The 21,405-nt window shown below is 39.2% G+C and overlaps 1 protein-coding gene across 1 annotated transcript in view; it reads left to right on the forward strand.

The window, feature by feature from the left end:
* The window catches only part of spidr (scaffold protein involved in DNA repair), a gene marked incomplete in the record, with an annotated part of 52,804 nt that overhangs the window by 22,202 nt on the left and 9,197 nt on the right, over positions 1-21,405 (forward strand). The window contains 5 exon segments of the mRNA XM_036138272.1: positions 14,254-14,412; positions 18,404-18,491; positions 20,231-20,371; positions 20,456-20,515; positions 21,052-21,250. Coding sequence (XP_035994165.1) covers positions 14,254-14,412; positions 18,404-18,491; positions 20,231-20,371; positions 20,456-20,515; positions 21,052-21,250 — 647 coding nt within the window.

A 21,405-nucleotide genomic window follows, 5' to 3' on the forward strand; every position in this document is an offset into this window, starting at 1 on the left:
TTCACACACTTCCTGTAAGTCTTCTTTCTCAAGATATTACTAGATCAGAACGGGTGTGACTTCACCGCTTTTCTTTTACTAGGAAAGGTGTAGTGATGGTAATCTGACTTCTATTTTAACTGTTTTGGCTACTTGTACTTGATCTTCTTGCCAGCATGTCTCTACAGTCTAATATAATCGCTTAACAGAAGCACAGCGCTGTAGCTCTTCAAGTGTGCTTTCATGAAAAGGCTCAATTTATTCATTAAAACAAACCCCACAGCATTGGCAAATGGTAACATGTCACGTTAAATATGAGTTATTATTATGTAATTACCTATGACAATACAATCATCCTGACTTCCAAGTTTTCTTCAGACACCTTTCCTATGCTAGGTTAAAGCATGTGCTCGGATATTGGTATTAATTACCTTTACCTTCTAACTAAAAGTCCAATTATTGAAGTAGCTATCAATTCAGTTCTTGTTATTTTGGTATATTTAAAGAGAATTTAAATGTATTTCTCTTTTCTTTTTTTTTACTTATAATCTTTAGAGTTATTATACAGAGAGTGATACATTTCTGGTATTTATTTCCCGTAGTTTTGATTTTGGCTTACAACTAATGAAATCCAAAATACAGTTTCTCAGAAAATATGAGCATTACACAAGACCAATTTTTAAAGGGGATTTTTATTACAGAAAGGTCAGCCTACTGAAAAGCAAGTCTCTGTACTGTACACAATATTTATCCTGTACTCTGCCAGAGCTTATGTTACATGGAAGGCTTGAAGACGCTGGTCCTCTGAGGTCCTCAAGAAGCACCAGATTGCGTCAATCGTGGCCTTCAGCTCGTCTTTATTGTTGAGTCTAGTGTCTCTCATGTTCCTCTTTTAATTTATGGTAAAAAAGGTAAATGGCCTGTACTTGTATAGTGCTTTGTCGAGTCCAGAGGACCCCAAAGCGCTTTACAGTACATTCAGTTATTCACCCATTCACTGACACATTCGCACACTGACAGAAGCCACATTACTCCAGAGTTTCTCAGTGGTGTACAGATTCACTTCTATACTGAAAACCCCTATCATCAGCTTTAGCTGTCACTTTATTAATTTCCTATTAAATAATACTGATATATGTTTCAGTGATGTTATCAAGGCGTTGGTTATTTGCACCTGTAATACTTTCATTTTATATCTCTCTTTGCAGGTGTAGAAGCAGACTTAGATGAGGTTATCATGTTCTCTCCTTTTCCTCTCCTCTATTTTTGTCACCATTTCTCCCTTTCAGCATTTTGTCTCATATTTTTCACTTCTTTTTTTTTTTTCTTCTCTACTTTTCTCAGTGGTGTAGAGGTCAGCAGACCTTTCTGGCCGTCAACCACAGTGATATCATTAGGTGCCAAGTAGCGTATGAGATTCTTCACACTGACCCTCAAGCAGCTTGGATTCTGTTCCTCTCAGCTCTTCCTTCAGACTCTATGATCTTGATCTCCAAATAAAATATTATTAAATATAGACGTATTTTAGGTGACTGAAAAAGGTCCAGTGTTTTTTCCCCTTAGTCTCTAAGATGCTTCTAAAGTTGACAGGTTAAGAAGTGACTTAACACAAGGACTGAGACGGCTGCAGCCCACACACTATGTGTGCGCTGCCTCTTGAAGCATTGACTGATTTTTCCCCAAACTTGCTTTTCAACCCTTTCAAGGATGCAGTCATCTCTGCTTGTTGTGCAATGCTTGCTTTTCCTACCACTTAACTTTCCATTATTTATGCTTAGATGCAGTATTCTTTGAACAGGCAACTTTTGGATCATTATCTGCAATTCAGAATAACATGTTTATTTTGTTTTGAGTATTGTCTATACTTAATTCTAATAACATTAATTTAATGATTTTGAGTCCAGACAGTAAATTGATAAACTTTTCAATGATGTTCTAATTTATTGAAATGGATCTGTATGCTTTTTTATATTTTATTTTTATATATATTTTTTTGCCTTCCTTAAATTTTTGTGCTCACAACACACAACGTTTCTTTTATTTTTTTTATCTGGCACCGACCTTCAGTGCTGCACTTTTTAAAGAGTTCAGATGGTCATACCTAAACAGCAGATTCCTGTGGCTCTCTGGAAGGTTTCGTAGAATCTGAGTGACTCAGTGTTGGTCATTATGAAATGCCACTTTAAAAGGAATTATTTTTAGACTCCTGATATCAAAATAGTCCAGCTTTAAATAACTTAGATGATTACTAATACTGGGTTATAATCATTCGTAAACTTCCTTTCCAGCATAAGTGGCTTGGGGCTTGATGTGAGGGGCTCCTGTAGTAGTTAATGAATCAGTGAACGAGGCGTTTGAAGCAAATCTGTCAAATCTGACCTTCGGTTGCCTGGCCCTCCCTCTGGCTTGTTGTTTACGTGCTTTGCTGAGTAATAAAAGTATTGCTTTCTCTAAAAGTGGAGGGGCCCTGAGGGGGGGCCATGGTGCGGTGAGGGGAGGAAAGCTCTGGTCAGCTGACAAACTTAACTGACTAAACCAACCGCAGTTGTAACAGGACTCTCTCGCCACGCTGCTCCGGCGGCTGGTAAACGAACACCACCCTGTGACCGGAAGCGGCGCCTCTGTTTCTCTCCAACTCGGACAGATTTGACAGACTCTGCTTGGAGGGAGAGGTTGAGAGACGGAGGTGGGGCAGAGGTTAGGAGGTGACTGTGTGTCTGTAGGTTAAAAACATCTGGATGAATCCTTCTGCTTATGCTGACAAACTGGGGCATTGTTCACACAGAGCATTAATATTAAAGCTTCAGATCGTTTTCAGAACTACTGTTTTATTAGAAAACATGGCCACAGTCCATGGTACCTTTCCAGGCGCTGCCTGCTCTGCATAGCAGTTTACTGGCCTCGTTTTCTGTATGGCGAGGACACTTTGTACATCTCATGTTGTGTCCCCGGTGTCTGACTCACACCCCTGGTCAGCAATTGTTTTTTTTTCTCTATCCTTTTGTTGGGTTTTTTTTAAGTCTCTGCATTTAAAACTCAAGGGAGATCTGTACGATAGGACATGGTAAGTTCCCGTAAATTTTGAAAAGAATAAACAAGAAGATTAACTGTTTGCAGGAAGCAAGGGGAGGCAAGTTGTTGTCTTTTTTTCTTCTTCTTGGTTTAGAGGGAACACAATGTGCTGCAGGGATCCTGTTACAACCATGTTTATCGCTCTGCCTTCTCTGATTGGTGGACAAAACTTAGGAAGGAATCCCGCCCGTCCGCCCCCTTCCAATGAGATCTCTCCGCTGCGTTCTCAGTGTGTGACTCGCTTACTTATAGTGTGTTGCCAAGTAATGTGCTTGTTCACTGGCCTTTCATGCGCTCAGAGTGTGACTGTGTGTGTGTGTGTGTGTGTGTGTGTGTGTGTGTGTGTGTGTGTGTGTGTGTGTGTGTGTGTGTGTGTTAAAAGAGGGTATATGTCTGTGGGTGTTTGCTCAGACTGAGAGTGTCGAACTTCCTGGAAGAAAACCTATGTTGCTGAGAATTCTGCGATTGCTCACAATAACAAATTCCTGAAAACGGTCAGTGACCGACGCAGGCAGCATTTGAGGATTTTTAGGGAGTGAAGGGTCAATGTTTGAGGAAAAGATGGACAGTAAATAGCACCAAAAATGTGCTTTTTATATGGAGTGGGAGTTGTTTTTGCCAAATCACCGTCTTTTGTTTTCTTTTTTGTAAAGTGTGACATTCTATCAGATATCAGGGTGCAGTTTTCGAGTTTTAACATGCTGCACCAGTCGTGAGAGAGTATTGATTTCCCCAACTGAGAATACCTCAGCAGCTGTTTTCAGATTTTGGGAAACATCAAGTATCACTCAGTAACCCATACACAGATGTAGCTTTTTGGTCCATAAAATATTTGGTTCTGCCGATAAGCACAAGCGATAAGACACGGCGCCCTCCACGTTTATTAGCATCCCTGGTAAAGATGTGTAAAAATCTTTAAAACAGGTTAATTCTTTCTGATGTTAATTTTGTCAGTATATCTTATTAGTTTTAATCACAAGTCATCTGCAGTCATTTTAGTTATAGTCCTATACTAATGACCAAGTTTTAGGAGACTAAATTTACAACAAATTTAGTCAATTAGCAAGTTGCAATCATTTTGGACAGTAAAAACTTTTTTTTATAAAGGCTCTTACATCTTTAAGGAAAACAGTTTCATTATTCCTTTCCTAGAATGAGATGGAATTACAGATGTACAGAGAAACTGTTACTTTTGTTATATGAAACAACTTTATCTGAATTTTCTTTTTTGCGTTACAAAAAACAGAAAATCCTAAATGGGATGTACATCTTGTACAAAGCACAGATAACATTCTTTGTTGCATTAATGATTGTGAAGCAGTAGCAGACATGCAACGAATCTGAAGCTTCAAATTGGAATTCATCCTTTCAAAGGCTAAAATTATGAGATAAAAATGTTACTGTATTTGCAACAGTAACATTTGGACTAGTCAACCTAAACAATGACTGTATATATTGTCTTAACACCTCAGGTAGGATGTTTCTGCTACACATAGTTTCTTTAACTTCCTATTAAGTTCTGTTTTTTGTTAGTTGACAGAAAGGTCAGTTATTTTCATTATAGTTTAAGTTTTTCACGGTTGCTTTTTATTTAGTTTTTGTCCGTTTTTCTGCAGGGGAAAAGGCTGTTGATCAAAAATGACAAATATTCTTTGTCGTCAAAATTAACATTAATGGGAGCATAATCTCACATAAAAGTTTTTTCTAAAAATCAGTCCTTTGAGTAGAATACTTATTCAGAATGAAAAATTCACACCTTAAGACATTTTTTTTCTTGTAAAATCATAAGTGCCAGTTATCAGCATCTGTATTCATGTTTATATTTGTATAATACTCCGTTTACACTACCCTTTTTTAACCGTGCCGAGACCGGTCTGAGCTCGGTAACTGAGATAACTTTCGAGTGTTAATGGAATCCAAACTGAACTGAGCCGTGCCAGACACAAACAGACCGTGCTAAATCTAGACCAGTTCGATCTGTGGGCTCGGCACGGTTTTTCACTGGCTCGGTTCTCAGATGACAAAGAGCGCATGAGCAGACCGCGTCATCTCCTTACAGTCAGCTGACTAATTTTGCGGTTTCAGACATTCATGAAAATACTAGCTTCCCTACCGTGCCACACGGTTTCCAGTGATGATTCTGCTTAGCAGTGTGATGAACCTTTATAGGCCCGTTTACACTACACTTTTTTAACCGAGCCGAGACCAGTCTGAGCTTGGATCAGTTAACCAAGCCGAGACGACCGTTTACACACCACACTATCCCGGTTCCTTGGTTGCTCCTCGCCTCCTAGTGACGATCTGCGGTACTGCTGCTTTCTGGGATTGAAGGCGGGACCGAGCAAATCAAAATGGCGGCGCCCGTAACATTCAGGATGTTATGGTTAGACAGAGTCGGCTTTTGGGACGTGGATAAGACAAACGAACGTCTAATAAGGATTTACAGACGCAGGAAACAACAACAGACACTGAGATTCATCACACTGCTAAGCAGAATCATCTCTGGAAATCGTGTGGCACGGTAAGGAAGCTAGTATTATTATGAATGGTTGAAATTTGTCTGAATAGAGTGTGAATCGGGACATGCAGCCAGACAGGCCGGAAAACCGCGGACAGTCAGCTGACTGTAAGGGGATAACGCGTCTGCTCATGCGCTCTTCGTTATCAGATAACCGGGATAAAAAAAAAAAAACAGTCCGAGATCTCCCCAGAAACTGGTCTGCAGTTACCGCGGTCCGGTTATGTTTAGCGCGGTCCAGTTCAGTCTGCTGACCGTTTACACACAAGAGTTATGTCGTTTACCGAGCTCAGACTGGTCTTGGCTCGGTTAAAAAAGTGTAGTGTAAACGGGCCTAACGTCTGTCGTTGTTTCCTGCGTCTGTAAATCCTTATTAGACGTTCGTTTGTCTTATCCACGTCCCAAAAGCCGACTCCGTCAAGTAAATTCACCGAATGTTGCCTTCTTCGCCTGGCTCTCTGCAAAAAACAAAATATCACAATTATAACCAAACATAACTGCCTGAATGTTAGGGGCAACGCCATTTTGATCTGCTTGAGTCCCTCCTTCAATCCTAGAGAGCAGTAGTACCGCAGATCGTCACTAGGAGACGAGGAAACGAGGAACTGTGCTAGCGTGATGTGTAAAACCACTCGTAAGAACCAAGATCGGCTTGGTTAACTGACCCAACCTCGGTCCGAGCTCGACATGGATCGGTTTAACAAGGGTAGTGTACATGGGGCTTAAATGTAACTGATCCATTTTTAATGTATACTTTAAGTTTCCATCACTTCCTATTTTCTTAGAAGAAAAAAAGCCCACTGCAGATTTTTCTGAATTCAGCATCCCTTCATGAAAGCCATTATGATCCAGTCTCTGCTGAATTCCAACAAAAGTGCTCGTCATTCTACTTATTTAGGTATGGTATTGATCACCTGTACCCTGCAGCAAAATGAGAAACTTGTGTAGAGCATGCCAAGATCCATTAAAGCTGTCACTGAACTGTTTTACAACCATAATTATATAACACTTGGCAAATCCTGTCTACACAGGAGAGTAATACCTGAGTCATTCCACCAAAAAATTACTTTCTGAACTAAAGTTAAAAGTTTGAGATTGTGTTGTTTAAAAAGGAGAACAAACCAGTTTTCTTTGCATTGTTTGTCTGAAAATACACAATCCTTTTTATTTCCTGCTATTTATTTTCTTTTGCTTGAAATTATGACATATTTGTTTTGCATTTAAGATATGAATTCCTTTGTTGTCCCACAATGGGTAAGTTCGGGTCTGACAGTGGCAAAGACATAGACAATAAAAAAAAAAAAAAAAAAAAGACATAGACAATTACACACAATTGTTAGCAATAGTAGCAGCAGGTCAGATATATCAGACAAGTTGCCCTACAAACTTCAACATTAACATTCAAAGGCAACTCTAAACAAATATCTTTTTAACCTTGATATAAAGGAAATCAGGGTTTCAGCACTTTTAAAATTTTTTGGGAGTTTGTTCCAGATGAGTGGAGCATAGGAACTAAATGCTGCATCTCCTTGTTAAGTTCTGGTTCTAGGTATGCAGAGTAGACTGGAGCCAGAAGACCTGAGTAATCTGGAGGGTTGATACATTGATAACAAGTCTGTGATGTATTTAGGTGCTGAGCCATTCAGGGATTTATAGACTAACAGGATTATTTTAAAGTCTATTCTCTGAGATACAGGGAGCCAGTATAAGGACTTTAGAACTGGGGTGATGTGCTCTACTTTCTTAGTCTTAGTGAGGACGCGGACAGCAGCGTTCTGGATCAACTGCAGCTGTCTGATCCACATTTTAGGCAGACCTGTGAAAACAATGTTGCATTAATCAATTAGACTAAAGATAAAAACGCATGGATTAGTTGTTTTTCAAGATCCTGCTGAGACATTCGTCACTTAAGCTTGAAAATGTTCCTCAGGTGATAGAAGGCTGACTTTGCAATTGTGTTTAGATGCTTTTGAAGGTTCAGGTCAGAGTCCATCACTACTCCCAGATTTTGGGCCTGATCGGTGGTTACTAGCCAAAGCAGCTGAAGCTGTGCACTAACATTTGATCACTCATCTATTCGTCCAAAAATTATTACTTCAGTTTTGTTTTTATTCAACTGGGGGAAAAAAAAACAGTAACGTAATCCTACAAGGCTGCCTTAGAGACAGTTCCAGAGCTACGTTGAAAGCTACGTTTCTGCAGTGTTAAACTATCCTATTATATCTTCACAACTGCTCTAAACATCTGTGTGGGAGTGTTATGTTTTTATAAAGTGTTGGTTTGTGTAAGATGTTTCCAGGAGGCATTTTGGTTGTTTTAGATCTAAAGAATCTGAGAAATAAGATATGCTAATAGCGGTAGCTATTATCTTTTAGGAAGACATTTTCATAGACAAAATCATCTTAGATTTTTAACATTTTGGGGAAGCTAAATCTGTCCTTTTTTTTTTTTAGGTTTTTTAATATATTTAAATAGAGTAAAGCTAACATGAATAATTTAATTTTATTTTATTTATATAGTGCCAATTCATGAAGCATGTCATCTCAAGGAACTTCACAAAGTCAAATTCAATCAGATTATACAGATTGGGTCAGATTATACAGATTGGTCAAACATTTCCTATATAAGGGAATCCAGTTGATTGCATCAAAATCCTGACAAGCAGCATTATCAGAATAACAGACTGTGTTTCAAACACTTTGCCCCCGGGGTATTCAAATAACCTAAAATCACTTTAACAATCTTTTAAGGCGACATTTTCATAGGCAAAACATTTTTTTATCTTTAGAATTATTTTTTTTTTTTTTTTTGGTACAGCAGAAATGAATTCTCATTTATTAACCAGACAGAAGAAATGTTATTTTTAAATGAACAAAAAAATATATAGATATATATTTAAATATAGATATATGGTTCTGTCTATATATCTATAAATATCTATAGATATATCTGTCAATGGATGGATGGATGGATGGATGGATGGATGGATGGATGGATGGATGGGTGCTTTTAACGTCACAATTTTGGCCCTTATGGCAAAAAGTTTGGATACCCCTGGTGTAGACTGTCTTGTGTATATCAGCTCTACATTCCTTTTGTGTTGCATGTGTTTTTTCTTATACAAAGCAGTACAGCAGGTGGGTAAATGACCGACTTGTTCAAAATGCAACATTTTAAGGTATTAAATTAAAATATTCCTAACTGATATGCGGTTTGTCTTCTGCTCTCATGTCCAAAAAAAATGCCACGACTCTTGGCAATTCTGTACGCACCCAGAATAAGGAAATACCTTCTGTATTTAATAACAGTGTTGTGTAGAAGGAGCAGAAGTACACTCCTTGAGCTGTGGATGAATAGCTTTTTTTTTTTTTTTCATGTTGAGCTGTAAAATGAAATTTACTGCACATCTTTATGACAGTTCCCAGAACGAGTTTTCTTCTGTTTTTGACAGTATGGCTTTAGACAATTATTTGGAAGAGGTTGACTGCATAACAGCTTAGTTGGTTTCCAGGTTAAAAGCCATTAACAGTTCAACCGTTAGACTTCTTTGGAAATCAGCGATGACATGTTTTGACATAGATTAAGGCACAGATGGGTTAAAAAGAAACATCTTAGGTAATGCACAAGATACATGGTGGTTAAGATTTTTAGAAATATATTCAACTGTTCCTTTTTATTCATTTTTATAATTGTTTTTTTATAGGTTTTCTCATAATGACAGCTTAGTTTGAATACAGTTAAGGGGACACTCCTGAAGCTTTGCCACTTTTACCAGTTTTCATTACTGAATTACTATGTATATCTGAATTATCACAGATTATATTTTCTGTGCTAGTTTGCACACTAATGGCAATTGTTTTTTTTTATAGTTTTAAGTCAAAAGTGGCTAGTTCGATTATGTCAGTCTGTTATTAGCAACATTATGCTGCATTAAAGATACTTCAGGAGATCAAAGACGTTATAACCTACAAAATACAATTATCACCAGCTTTAGTCATGTTGCAGTATTGTTTGCAAGGATTCTTTTTTTATCCAAACTGAATTTGATAACCATTATCAGTTCAAATTTTAAGTAAGATACCATTGTATTGGTGAAGTTACTGATTAGGTTGAAAGTACCTGAAGAGTGAAACAAGAATTATTCTAAGTCTTGAAGATGGATTAAATGAATAGGACCAATTAACACATGTTCCATTTCAGTAAATCATATTTTGGAAATTTCTATAGCTACATCAAATGGCTGTTAAGGAAACGTGGTCCAATTACCAATATGCAGTTATATATTGGTAAATGGGTTTTAAAAAATATATAAGGTTTTAAAAAGTCAAAGTTTTAAAACTCGATGAACTTTCAATGACCCAAGTTGTCACTGGTAGCATGTAGCGTAGAGTAATAAAGCACTGCCCCTCCCCCACGTGATGCTGTACACCCATGCGATCAACTGGCTGAATGACATCTCCTACTTGAATTCTCCCACTTGCAAATACAGCAAAATTAGCCGTTTGGGCATGTCTCCAGTCGTAAAAAGGACAGCCACTGAAGGAGTGCCATCCTTCACTCTTATTGAGGGAACACTGTTTGAAAACGGCAACAAAGACATTAAGGGTGGCATCAACTGCAGCTATCTGAGCCTATTACTCAAACAGTTAACCAGCTAATAATGCCTTGTTACTCTATAAACAGCAAAACACACAGCACAGCGGTGTGGTATTTTGTGCAATGAGCGCCTGGAAAGAAGTACTAAACTTAGCAGAGGTTTATTTCATATTTCTGCTTAAGTCTGTTAGATTCAGCCTAACAATAAATAGATATAACTGTTATAATAAAGTTTACTTAGCAGCAGAATGAGCAATTGTTGCAATTATGTTTTTAAATATCCGTATTTGAATCATGTTACTTTTATTTCAGATTTTTTGTGTAAATACCTTAATACTGGTAATTTATTATCTTACTGAGAGACTCTCATATGGCCCACACCTAGCTTACTTTGCTTATCACCTGTCCTTAAGTTTGATCCAGTTGTTAATATTCACACGTTAAACATATTTGCCATTGCAACAGGTTGTAGATGTCTGATTTGAAACTATGAATACAGTGACTAAAGTAAACAGCTGAAAATAATCATAGTTGATCATGGTCAGACTACTAAAAGTCATGTCAGGAATGTTATTTTCATATCTCCGTCCAGGTCTCTGAAGACAAACACAGACCCCATGTTTAGCAACAGAAAACATTCATAGCTCCAGTCAGGTGGTTGAAAACAGCCTCAAATATCTCCAGTGTCTGGGATGTGTGGATGCATGCTCGGGCTTGGTGGACAGTCCTCCTCCTGTTTTACGGTCTTTTTTCTTTCTTCCTCCTCCCCCCTCCTCGTCTTCTCTGGCCACCGCTTGTCAAACGAGGGTACATGAACCCAACTGTTTACTCTCAGTTTGTACAGGACTTTGTCTGGGCTTGACTCTCCCTGATACTGGAGCTTTTAGCCGTTATGGTTCTGAGCTCACTGGCAGCAGCAGAGTGCAGGAATACTCAACTCATAAGTCGCTCCCTCATAAGTCTGTCCTGTCAGCAGCAGCCTGACAAACCAGCTACTGACATTAACACACAAATGTCACGACTAAGTATCAGCACTGCATGGATGGCGTGACACAGCACAATGTGACGTTTCTTTGCTGGGGAAAAAATAACGTTTGTGCTTTCAAACCAATGTGATAAATATTTCAGCATGCAGCACTTTCCTTGATATATCGGCTTTAATTCAATTCAATTCAATTCAATTCAATTTTATTTATATAGCGCCAAATCATGAAACATGTCATCTCAAGGCACTTTACAAAGTCAAGTTCAATCATATTATACAGATTGGGTCAGATTATACAGATTGGTCAAAAATTTCCTATATAAGGAAACCAGTTGATTGCATCAAAGTCCCGACAAGCAGCATTCACTCCTGGGGAACCGTAGAGCCACAGGAAGAGTCATCTGCATTGTACATGGCTTTGCTGCAATCCCTCATACTGAGCAAGCATGAAGCGACAGTGGGAAGAAAAACCACCCATTAACGGGAAAAAAAACCTCCGGCAGAACCGGGCTCAGTATGAACGGTCATCTGCCTCGACCGACTGGGGTTACAGAAGACAGAACAGAGACACAACAAGAGAAACAAAAAAAGCACAGAAGCACACATTGATCTAGTAATCTGTTCTACATTAGATGGTAGTAGCAGGTGAGTCGTCTTCTCTGGATGATGTCAAAGTTAACAGAACGCCAGACCAGGTGTACCTACTATGAAGAGAAAAGAGAGAGAACAGAAAGTTAAAGCAGAAATGACAACACATAATGCATAATTGAAGAACAGTAGAACTCAATATAGTGAGAAAATTAGATCCTGATATACTCCAGTAACCTAAGCCTATAGCAGCAAAACTATAAAGGTAGCTGAGAGTAACATGAGTCACTAGTTATAATAGTGATTAAATATCTTTAATTTGAAGATATTTTATATCCGATTCATGTAATAAACTGCTTGTTTGTGCTGCATATGTTTGACAGCCTTCTTTGACACCTCTGCTATTTTAGATACTCTTCAATTTGCAAAGTAAATCCTCCCTGTATTTAAAACACAAAATGTCATCCTATGTAGGCCCGAGCACCAAAGATGGTGTGAAGGCCTCTTAAATTGCTAGCATTTATTATTTCCGCTTCTTAGTTTCAGTTACATTTATCTGGACAAAATGTTTTCTCAATTATTTGATCTTGTAATGGTATTTCGTATCACTTTTATGCAGATGATATTCAACTGTATGTCTCAATCAATCAAACATCTATAGCACCGTCCAACAATGCTTGCCTTGACCAAAGTGGTTTACAAAAACACTAAAAATCAAAGGTCTTTTTAAATAAATTGGTCTTGAGTTTGGTTTCAAATAGAGGTGGGTGCCCCATTTCTTACACCTATAGGACAAGGCACATCCAGGAGACGATCACCAGCGGACCGTAAAGCTGTGCCGGACTGGTGGGTTTTCAAATGCTCACATAGTTAAGGTGCTGCGAGGCCATTCAATGCTTTAAAAACAAACAGCAGCAGTTTAAACTGTATTCTGAACTGAATCAGGAGCCAGTTCAGAGTTGATATGTTGATGTTTACGTGAGTTGGTTTGGAGGCAGGTGGCAGAATTTTGTACAAGCTGTAAACGGGACATGGAAGACTGACTGATAGTGACATATAAGGCATTACTGAAATCAAGTTTGGAGCCAACTGTGGCTGAGGAATGGCTTCACTTTGGACAACAGATGAAGCTGAGAAAAGCTTGTTTTCACTACAGAATCAACCTGTTTGTCAAGTTTTAAGCAGCAGTCGAGTTTCACCCCTAGATTTTTTTACCTGATTATGTGGGTTGGGTTGGAGGGGTCTACACTGCGTATAATTTTACATGGTTTACTGTAGATATAAAAAACAAATCTATTCAGTTTTATGATTATTTAATCAGAAACTGTTATGAGAGAGCCATTGTTTCATGTACTTTAAACAGCTCTGTATGGAGTTTAAACTGAGCAAACAAGTGGGAGTGACCGGCAGATAGATTTGCAAATCGTCTGCATACAGATGAAAAGACAGATTATGCCATGCAATAATTGGATCTAAAGGCGGCACGTTTAATGAGAAAAGCACAGGCCCTAGAATGGATCCCAGCGGCACATCAGAGCTCAGTGGAATCGAGGAGGAGGAGCACTCTACAGACAAATCTAGCTGTCTTCGTTAAAATACAAACTCTAAAGTGGTATTCATTTATTTTTTGAGTGTGGCTGGGTTTTTGTGTATATCAACCACAAACTTAAATGCATTTTAGTAGGATTTCCTTTTCTCTTTTCTTAAACCAACACAGCGTAACATATAATTGGGAATTGGAAGGAAAAGGATGCATGGTGTTCAAAGATTTTCAACAAATAAAAGTCTGAACACTGTCGTGTACTTATGTGTCCGTCCCCCAAACCATCAGTCAGTAGGTTATAAAACCACCTTTTACTGCAGCTACAGCTGGATTTTTGGGTGTATCTCTACCTGTTCTGCACACTTAGAAACTGAAGGTTTTGCCCATTGTTGTTTCCAAGCTGGTTAAAGCTCAGACTGGATGGATAGCATCTTTAAATATCAATTTTCAAGTATTGTCACAGATAATCAATCAGATTTGGACCAAGCCATTCTAACACAAAACATGCTTATATCTAAACACTCCTATTGCAGCTCTAGCTGGGTGTTGAGGCTCATGGGCTTGCTGGAATGTGAACCTCTGCCACAGTCTAAACTCTTTTGGAGCCTCTAACAAGTTTTCTTCCAGGTTTGCTTTATATTTTGAATCTACTTTGACCATCTTCCTTATCTGCTGAAGAACAGCTTCCCAGTAGCAAAATGCTGGAACCTCCATGCTTCACCTTGTAATGTTGTTTTGTGCCAGTCTTAGTGTCACCTGTGTTTGTCAGTCTCAGAATATCAAACATTGAAGTTTGCAGTTTTAACATCACAGAGTGGGGGGGAAAAAAATCAAGGGGCTAGAATACTTTTGCGATATGTGACAAATGTATGTTTCCTGCTAAATGTGGGCACATATTTAAAATAAAAATCACTGCTTATTTCTGTCAGGAAATGTTTTTAGCAGTTTATATATTTTTTTTCTTTCTGTCAGGTTGTGCGCGCTGGTCCAGGACGGCTTTGGCATGTTCAGCGTGCTCCAGCTCCAGCCTTTGTCCAGCAGCGACGAGCTCCACCAGTACTGCCAGACGTGGCAGGGCAGAACCTGCGTGCTGAGGGGAATCAAAGTGGTGCAGCGGGTCACTCGAGAAAGGTGGGAGTCGCATTCTCTTGGCTCGGGGTAAATTCCCACTTGAATTTAGGTATGGAAAGTCCAGCAGCAATTCGCAACATGACTTTTCTGGTAAATGCAAGGTTATCTCTCTCTCTCTCCCTCGTTAGCATTCTAGGGTAAAAGCCTCGGGTGAATGCCTGAGACAGACAGTAGCTGATAAGAAGTGATGGGAAGCACCCTGCGACCCTTGACCACTCCTTAACCATGTGCAAGTGCATATCGTATTCGGTTGATTGTGTTTTGGTATTTATTACCACCACATATCCACGACTGTCCTATTTTAAAAAGATAAAATATGAACCTGATGCTGGGAGCTTTCTTGAGCCTTGTTATGCTGTCCTGCCACCAGTTGGCCTGTGTTTACATGTAAAGTGAGACCGGGCTTCATGGTCTGTATTCCTCGTGAGTTTCCAGTCAAGATCCCAGATTAGCAGCAGTTAGTAGAAATGTTGTTGGGGCATTCAGAAACTGGCTGGGGTATATTTACCTCCACGGTATTTTTAATGTCCTGCCCATAATAATTCTGGAGGTTGTCTTTGCTCAGAGCGTGATGGATGGACTATCTACAGTGCTTTCACTTGGGCCGTATTTACTCAAGTGGGAACGCACTCTGCGTTCCTTCGCTCTTTTAAGTTGGCTCATTGGCCCCCAGTTTAAGTTTCTGAATGTCTGATAGACCTCTGAGCTACTCCTAGAAATCCACAACATCTGAGAGTAGTCTGTCCTGTTGGTAAATGTACTTGGACCATTTTCATGTAGAGTGTTACTTAATAGGACTTAATAAATAAGAAGCAACAAATAGTAGTTGCTTGGCTATAGTTCAGACTTAAAAGTAAGACAAATAATTTGCCATCTGCTGTTTACAGGTAGAAACAGAAATACTACTTTGTAGTTTATTCTCGCTACATAATATCTAAACCCACATGGGTTTTAGGGATTTTGTTCTTCCACAAAGCAGTATAAAGGCGAAGGGTTTTTGGTGGCATGGGTCCTTCTTTCAATGATTCTGATGAGATACAGAAACCCAGAGCAGCAATGAGCTCATTTGGCTTCAAATCAGAAAGTTTTGGCAGTTTTTATCTTTTTTTTATTTATTTTTTTTATATTTAATCATGAAAAACATGATTGTTAAAGTATTGCCCAAACCATTTTGTTTTTGGTTTTCCTGCAATATTTCCTTTTACCACTGGTGATTTATTTTTTTGGCTTAGCCTTATGAATGACATGTCGCTTTATTAGGCCTACTTATAATAGCAGATTTAAATCAGTTTATTAACTAATTATCTGATCTATGCTAAATATGTAAACAGAGATTTGTGCTTTAAGGTACGAACTATATCTGTTTAGTGCCACCTTCATCGTGAGGAAAACAAAGGCCTCCACTCTTTATGTACTTACGAATAAACAAGCTTGAATATTCAGAATGTCAGATGTGATGAGAAAAAAACAGAAATATTAGGCATTCAGTCCCTCATGGGAAAACAAAACTTATTACACCCTTTATTAAAATGTAATAACAGCCTTTAACATTTACACATGTTTTGTATTTAGTTACTATGTATATTGATTGGTTTGTCTGGTTTAAATTTAAGTTATGTAGGTATTAATATTATCTTCGTGGTTATATGGGATACAAATGGGATGAGGTTGAATCGCTTGGTCACTCAAAATCTGGGCATTAACACATTCAGGTACAGCGTTATTCAGCCAAACAAGAGTCTAAATGTCTCCATAAACTCTTATTCAGGAAAACTGGAACAGGCGAACAATGTATCCAACTCCAGAGTATGTTCAGCCGTTTTCGAATAACTTGTGGTGGCTTTAGTCTTTATTGGCTTCTCATCAGCAGCAGCTGGGTTTTGCCTCTTGAGCTGCTGATAATCGAGGGAGATAGCTTATATTACGGTTTTGTATTTTTCAACACATTGCGTTTTGCTTCTTAGCATAAAATCAATAGTAATAACTAAGCTTTAATTATGAAGGGACTTTTAGAGACTCAAATATTGCAGTGAGGAACATGGGTTTTCCTCAACTATGCTACAGTATTGTAATTAAAGTCTGCAAAATATATTGACGTTCATTCATTACTACACTTTTATGAATATGCATATGAATTTTTAATGGCTGTAATAAAACCTGTTGTTGTAATAAAAGTGCATCTCTTGGAGGACGTTACAGGAGAGATGCACCGATCATGACTTGCCTGGCTGGTAACGACATTCAGTTTTATTTGTAGTTTGACCTGCCAGTTTTGATTGTTATATTTTATCGTAAGGGCAATAAAACATAAAACAGCCAGAATGCCACATGGGAAGCCTTAGAGCTTTTAAAGTGGAGGGTGTTGTCCATGTGTCCAGCATGGAGCTGGCCTGTCGCTGACAAACGTGGAGGAGATGGTGGAGCTATCAGGATTGGCCATGAGAAAAAACCCTGCCCATAGAAAGATTTTGAGGCAGGTTTGAAAAAGAATGTTATCTGATTTATCTTATTTATTCTTTTTCAACTAAATTAAAAAAGCGCATCAGAGTACAGCACGTGTTACTTTATGTGTTTACAGGCAGGAAATGTTTGTTGTTTTGCATTTTGATGTGTTTACTGCATATTAAATAAACGTTTTTCTTAATATTTTCTTTTTCTTTTACATATATTAACATAACCAGAAACTTAAACAACAGATCATATCTTAGGATGACAAGTACATCCATTAATTATGTGGCGCTTATTTGCAAAAATGGCCAAACTAGCTTTTGTGTACCAAGACTCCCAGGCAGGTTAGAAATTGTTTCCTTGCCGGACCACATTCTGTCGTTTTATACTGCGTTTTGTCTGGTTGCCTTGTGAGCTTTGTGAGATTATTTTATATCATTTTACTATTTCCAGCGTTGGCTAGGCACGCCTTTTTTTTGCCTATTTCTGTTTTGTTTTCTCTAATTGAAATCGGGAGGGGTGTCGCGCTCAAATTTAGCGGCAGAAATAAAATTGGATGCAAAAATCGGACAAAACCCTAAGGTTCAAAAAGTTGTCGCCCTCAAGAGCCGTAAGCTTTTAAAACAATCTTCTCGTTAGCGCTGACTGGATGATGTGTTTCGCGAACAGAAAGCAGTCGATAAATGTATGACATCCAAACACACGATGAAGGTTGAGCATGCACTGATTGAAAATCTAGAGCTGCACCTTGGATCGGACAAAACGAATGTGCTTAAACTTAAAGTAAACCAAGTCAGGATTAAAAACCCACGGTGTTGAATGAGCCTGTCGTTACTCATCAAGGAGTCAGCCTCACAAGACTTGACCAGGCTGCAGAACCAGTTCCACACAAAGGAACCCTGTGATTAGAGGCTGACTAACTGGTTGTTAGGCACTGACTGATATGACAGCTCCCCTATGGTTGAATAAAGGTAGCGATACCTTGAACTCAACAAAATTTTCTCGGTAGTTACAGCTGGTGTTTTTCCCTCTGTCCTTTTTTTGTCTTCTAATTGTTACAAGCTGGAGCGGTTTGACGTCAATCCAACAACATTAAAATATATTGAGTGTGATCTTGTAGCCGTGTGTTTTTTTGTTTTGTTTTTTTTTTGTTTAAGGGATTAGGGGTGTGTTAAAGTGTCTCTAATTGCTGATCTGGACGTTTTAAATCTCTTGTAATCCGTTTTCTAAACCTTATTTTTTCACCACAATTATATCACAATTTACATTGGGTGTAGACTCTGGAGTCTCTCATGACCTGCTTGTAAAAGGTATTTTGTGTGCGTTTCTGCTCTGCCAGCCCCGGCATGCTCTCTGTTGATTGTAGGTGGTGCAAAGAAAAACAGGGACTCTCTTTACAAATTCATGTTTCAGTGGAAGTGAAACCGGCTGTGAAAGCTTTCATTCCCCCTCACTCAAGTCCCTCATTCTGTTGTCTCTCCCACCCCCTCATCTGTGCCCCTCCTCGGTCTTTCTTTTTCACTTTTTTGTTTCTCACTCGCAGGCACTCCAGGCTTTTCGGCTTGATAGACAGTCTGTGGCCCCCAGCGACGTCTCTGAAAGATCACGGAAACTCACTTAGTATGCTAAATGTAAGTTCTCATTACAGTGATAATAGTTTATCCCCCTGAGACGAGACGAAACTATGCGTTAGCTTTCATCTGCCTTTAATGTGCTAATTTATTATCACCCCATGGAAGTTTTGATGAAGGGAATGAATGATCACATTTTCAGAAAGTGATCTTTTTAAATCACTGTTGTGTAGAAATACGTACAGATATGTATTATGTATTTCTTAAATAGTAAATGGACTGAACTTATATAGCTCTTTTAAAGTCAAACGACCACTAAAAGCGCTCTAGAGCCACATTCCCCCAATCACTCTCACTAACGCGCACACATTCATACACCAATACGCAGCTCGCTAGGCAACTTGGGTTAAGTGCCTTGCCCAGGGTCGCATCGACATGTGACAAGGGGAAGCTGGAATGAAACCCAGGACCTTCCGAACTATTCAACTACTTTTATATTACCTGTCCTTTGAACTACATTCTCCTCATCTGAATTAACAGATTATAGTGTATAAAATAAACGACCAACACCAAGTCATAGTCTGACACCTACACGACAAATAGCCAAATTTTTGCCCCGATCTTCTCCTTCTGACAATCTAAAGGACACCCGATCTACTGAGATATTCCTGCTGCGTGTGGCGTGTTAGGTGCAATCTAGTCAGCTCAGAATCGGGAATATTCAATATAATCCAATATCGGGAATATTGGATTGTCTTGACCCGATATCCTGGTTTATGGGGTGTTCCACGAGGACAAATGAGCACGCGGCCTGTTGAATTTGACGTGTAGCCAATCAGAAAGTAAGGGGGAGGGGGACCCAGAGAGAAAAAACCCACTAAAAACTAAATTCACATTTGATCCTGAATGTTAAAATATTGCCATGTGAACCACGAATAATTTAGGGTAATAAAATCAATCACGTGTACAGGTGGAACCAGAGATTTAGATTCAGCAGATAAAACAAGACACCTAGCATTTTGTCTTGGTGCCTAAGAAAAAAAACACTAAACTGTACCCACATTATTTCCTTTTGCTGAAATCAAAATATTGACGGAGAGTATTTTCTTCCTCAGAAGTTTACATACACTTTTCTCAGTCGTTTGCTATTTCCGTTTTTGCAGCAGAACGTCGTCGTTTCTGGGTGTTGTCCAGATTCTTTAGAAGAAGGGAGCTGATGGCGTTCAGCCTGATAGCTCAAAGTAGGTTGCATTGAAAACAAGACACACAGCAGCACACAAACAACTGGAAAGATATCTATTAATTTAATGATCAAGCACTGCCTTTTTCTATATATAACCTTCTGTAAATGGTGCGTTCAGTGACCAATAGAAAAAGGCAGCGTTGTCGGGAGTTTGCAGGCTCTGCAGTGTCTGGTTGATTGAGCAAACATTAACCAATGCAACCCTGACCCACCTCAGTTTGGCACTGCGGCCCACCAAGAAGGAACAGAACCAGCTGCCAGAGGGCAATAATTGAAAATAGTTGGTATTTAAAGCACAATAATACTCATGTAGCGTTGTTTAGTCCTTTTATTCACTGATCATACAGTAATTGGCAAAGCAAAAAGCATTAACAAGTAGGTTCAGACTTTCTGTTTTCAAGGTAGTGAATGCACCGTGATTGTAAGTAGATATTAGGAGACAATTCCAATGATGGACTTTTATTTAATTTCACCAATTATAATTTCTGGAGTGGAATAGTAAACCTGCATATATTTTCTTCTAACATGCAAAACTCAAAACGTGCCCCGTCTGCAGGAAAGCCGAGCTGCAGGTCCGCCTCCCAGTTTCTGCTACCTGCTGTCGGGTCAGCAGAGTTCAGTTGAGCTCGCTGAAGGGCAAACTGTTTCAGCGCTCTACCGTCACCCCGCTAACCAGACCTTAAGAGAAATACTGCAGGTGAGCACTTTGTCGCGACAAAAGGCCCAGAAACATTTACACATAGGCTTAACACTCAGTAACTTTTTTTGTTCTCTCCCTCAGAGCGAGACGAAGTCCGGCCGCTGCAGCTTTATCGCCACCGTTTTATACAAGAGAATGCCGGTATTTCTTCCTTCAGTCTGAAATCCCATAAAACATTGATTTAATCTCACTTTGGTTACAGAAAAGAGTAAATATTAGGTCTCCCGTGCCCCTTAGTCATCTTGTTAAGATTATTTAAACTAACAGACTGATAAGGTTGAACTCTGACGTGGGGCGCAGTGCGCCTATCGCTCTGTTTGACCATCTGTACAAGGCTCGGCCATTCCTCGTCACTGATTGGCGAGAACTTTAACCTTTAGACCAGCATGAGATAGCAGCTCAGATCAAAGTGCTGGACTTTGACACACATTCACACCACTTTTTCATGTTATACCTCCTCCCTGGTAAAACAGCATTGTATGCAACCTCATGAATAAGTGATCTTGTCAAAGCTGTTGTTGGGTTTTTTTTTTTTTCTCAGTCTGCAGATCCCCGTCCAATTTTGCTTTGTAAGCTTTTGTCACATAATATTTCCTTTTTAAATACTCTTTGTAGGTCATTGTGTTTCCAAGTAATTCATCTTCTGCCTTTTGTGCGCCGTTCTGGTTTGCCTTCAGAGCACCGATGTAGGCCAGAGGGAGGTGTGGCTGGTGCTGACAGACCCCAGTCTTCAGGAGGAGCAGCCGGAGAGGCCGTGCAGGCCCACAGTGGCTCTGTGTGTGAGCACTTCCTGCGTGCTCACTTCCTCCGTCCTCGAAGCACTGAATTCCCCCGCTGCCTGTGACATGTCATTCACAGATGCCATCAGAGAACATGGTAGTTATGTTGTGAGCTATCGGGTCGTTTTTGATTCAACGCACAGGATTATGTCCACACTGACTGTGGGAAATGAGGAAGATTTGCATTTACGATCATTATCAGCTTCGTATGCTTTATTACAGCTGTATGTGCTGTTTATTAAACCGCCTCCT

The sequence above is a fragment of the Fundulus heteroclitus genome, chromosome 6 (genome assembly GCF_011125445.2).
Source record: "Fundulus heteroclitus isolate FHET01 chromosome 6, MU-UCD_Fhet_4.1, whole genome shotgun sequence".
Classification (NCBI taxonomy): domain Eukaryota; kingdom Metazoa; phylum Chordata; class Actinopteri; order Cyprinodontiformes; family Fundulidae; genus Fundulus; species Fundulus heteroclitus.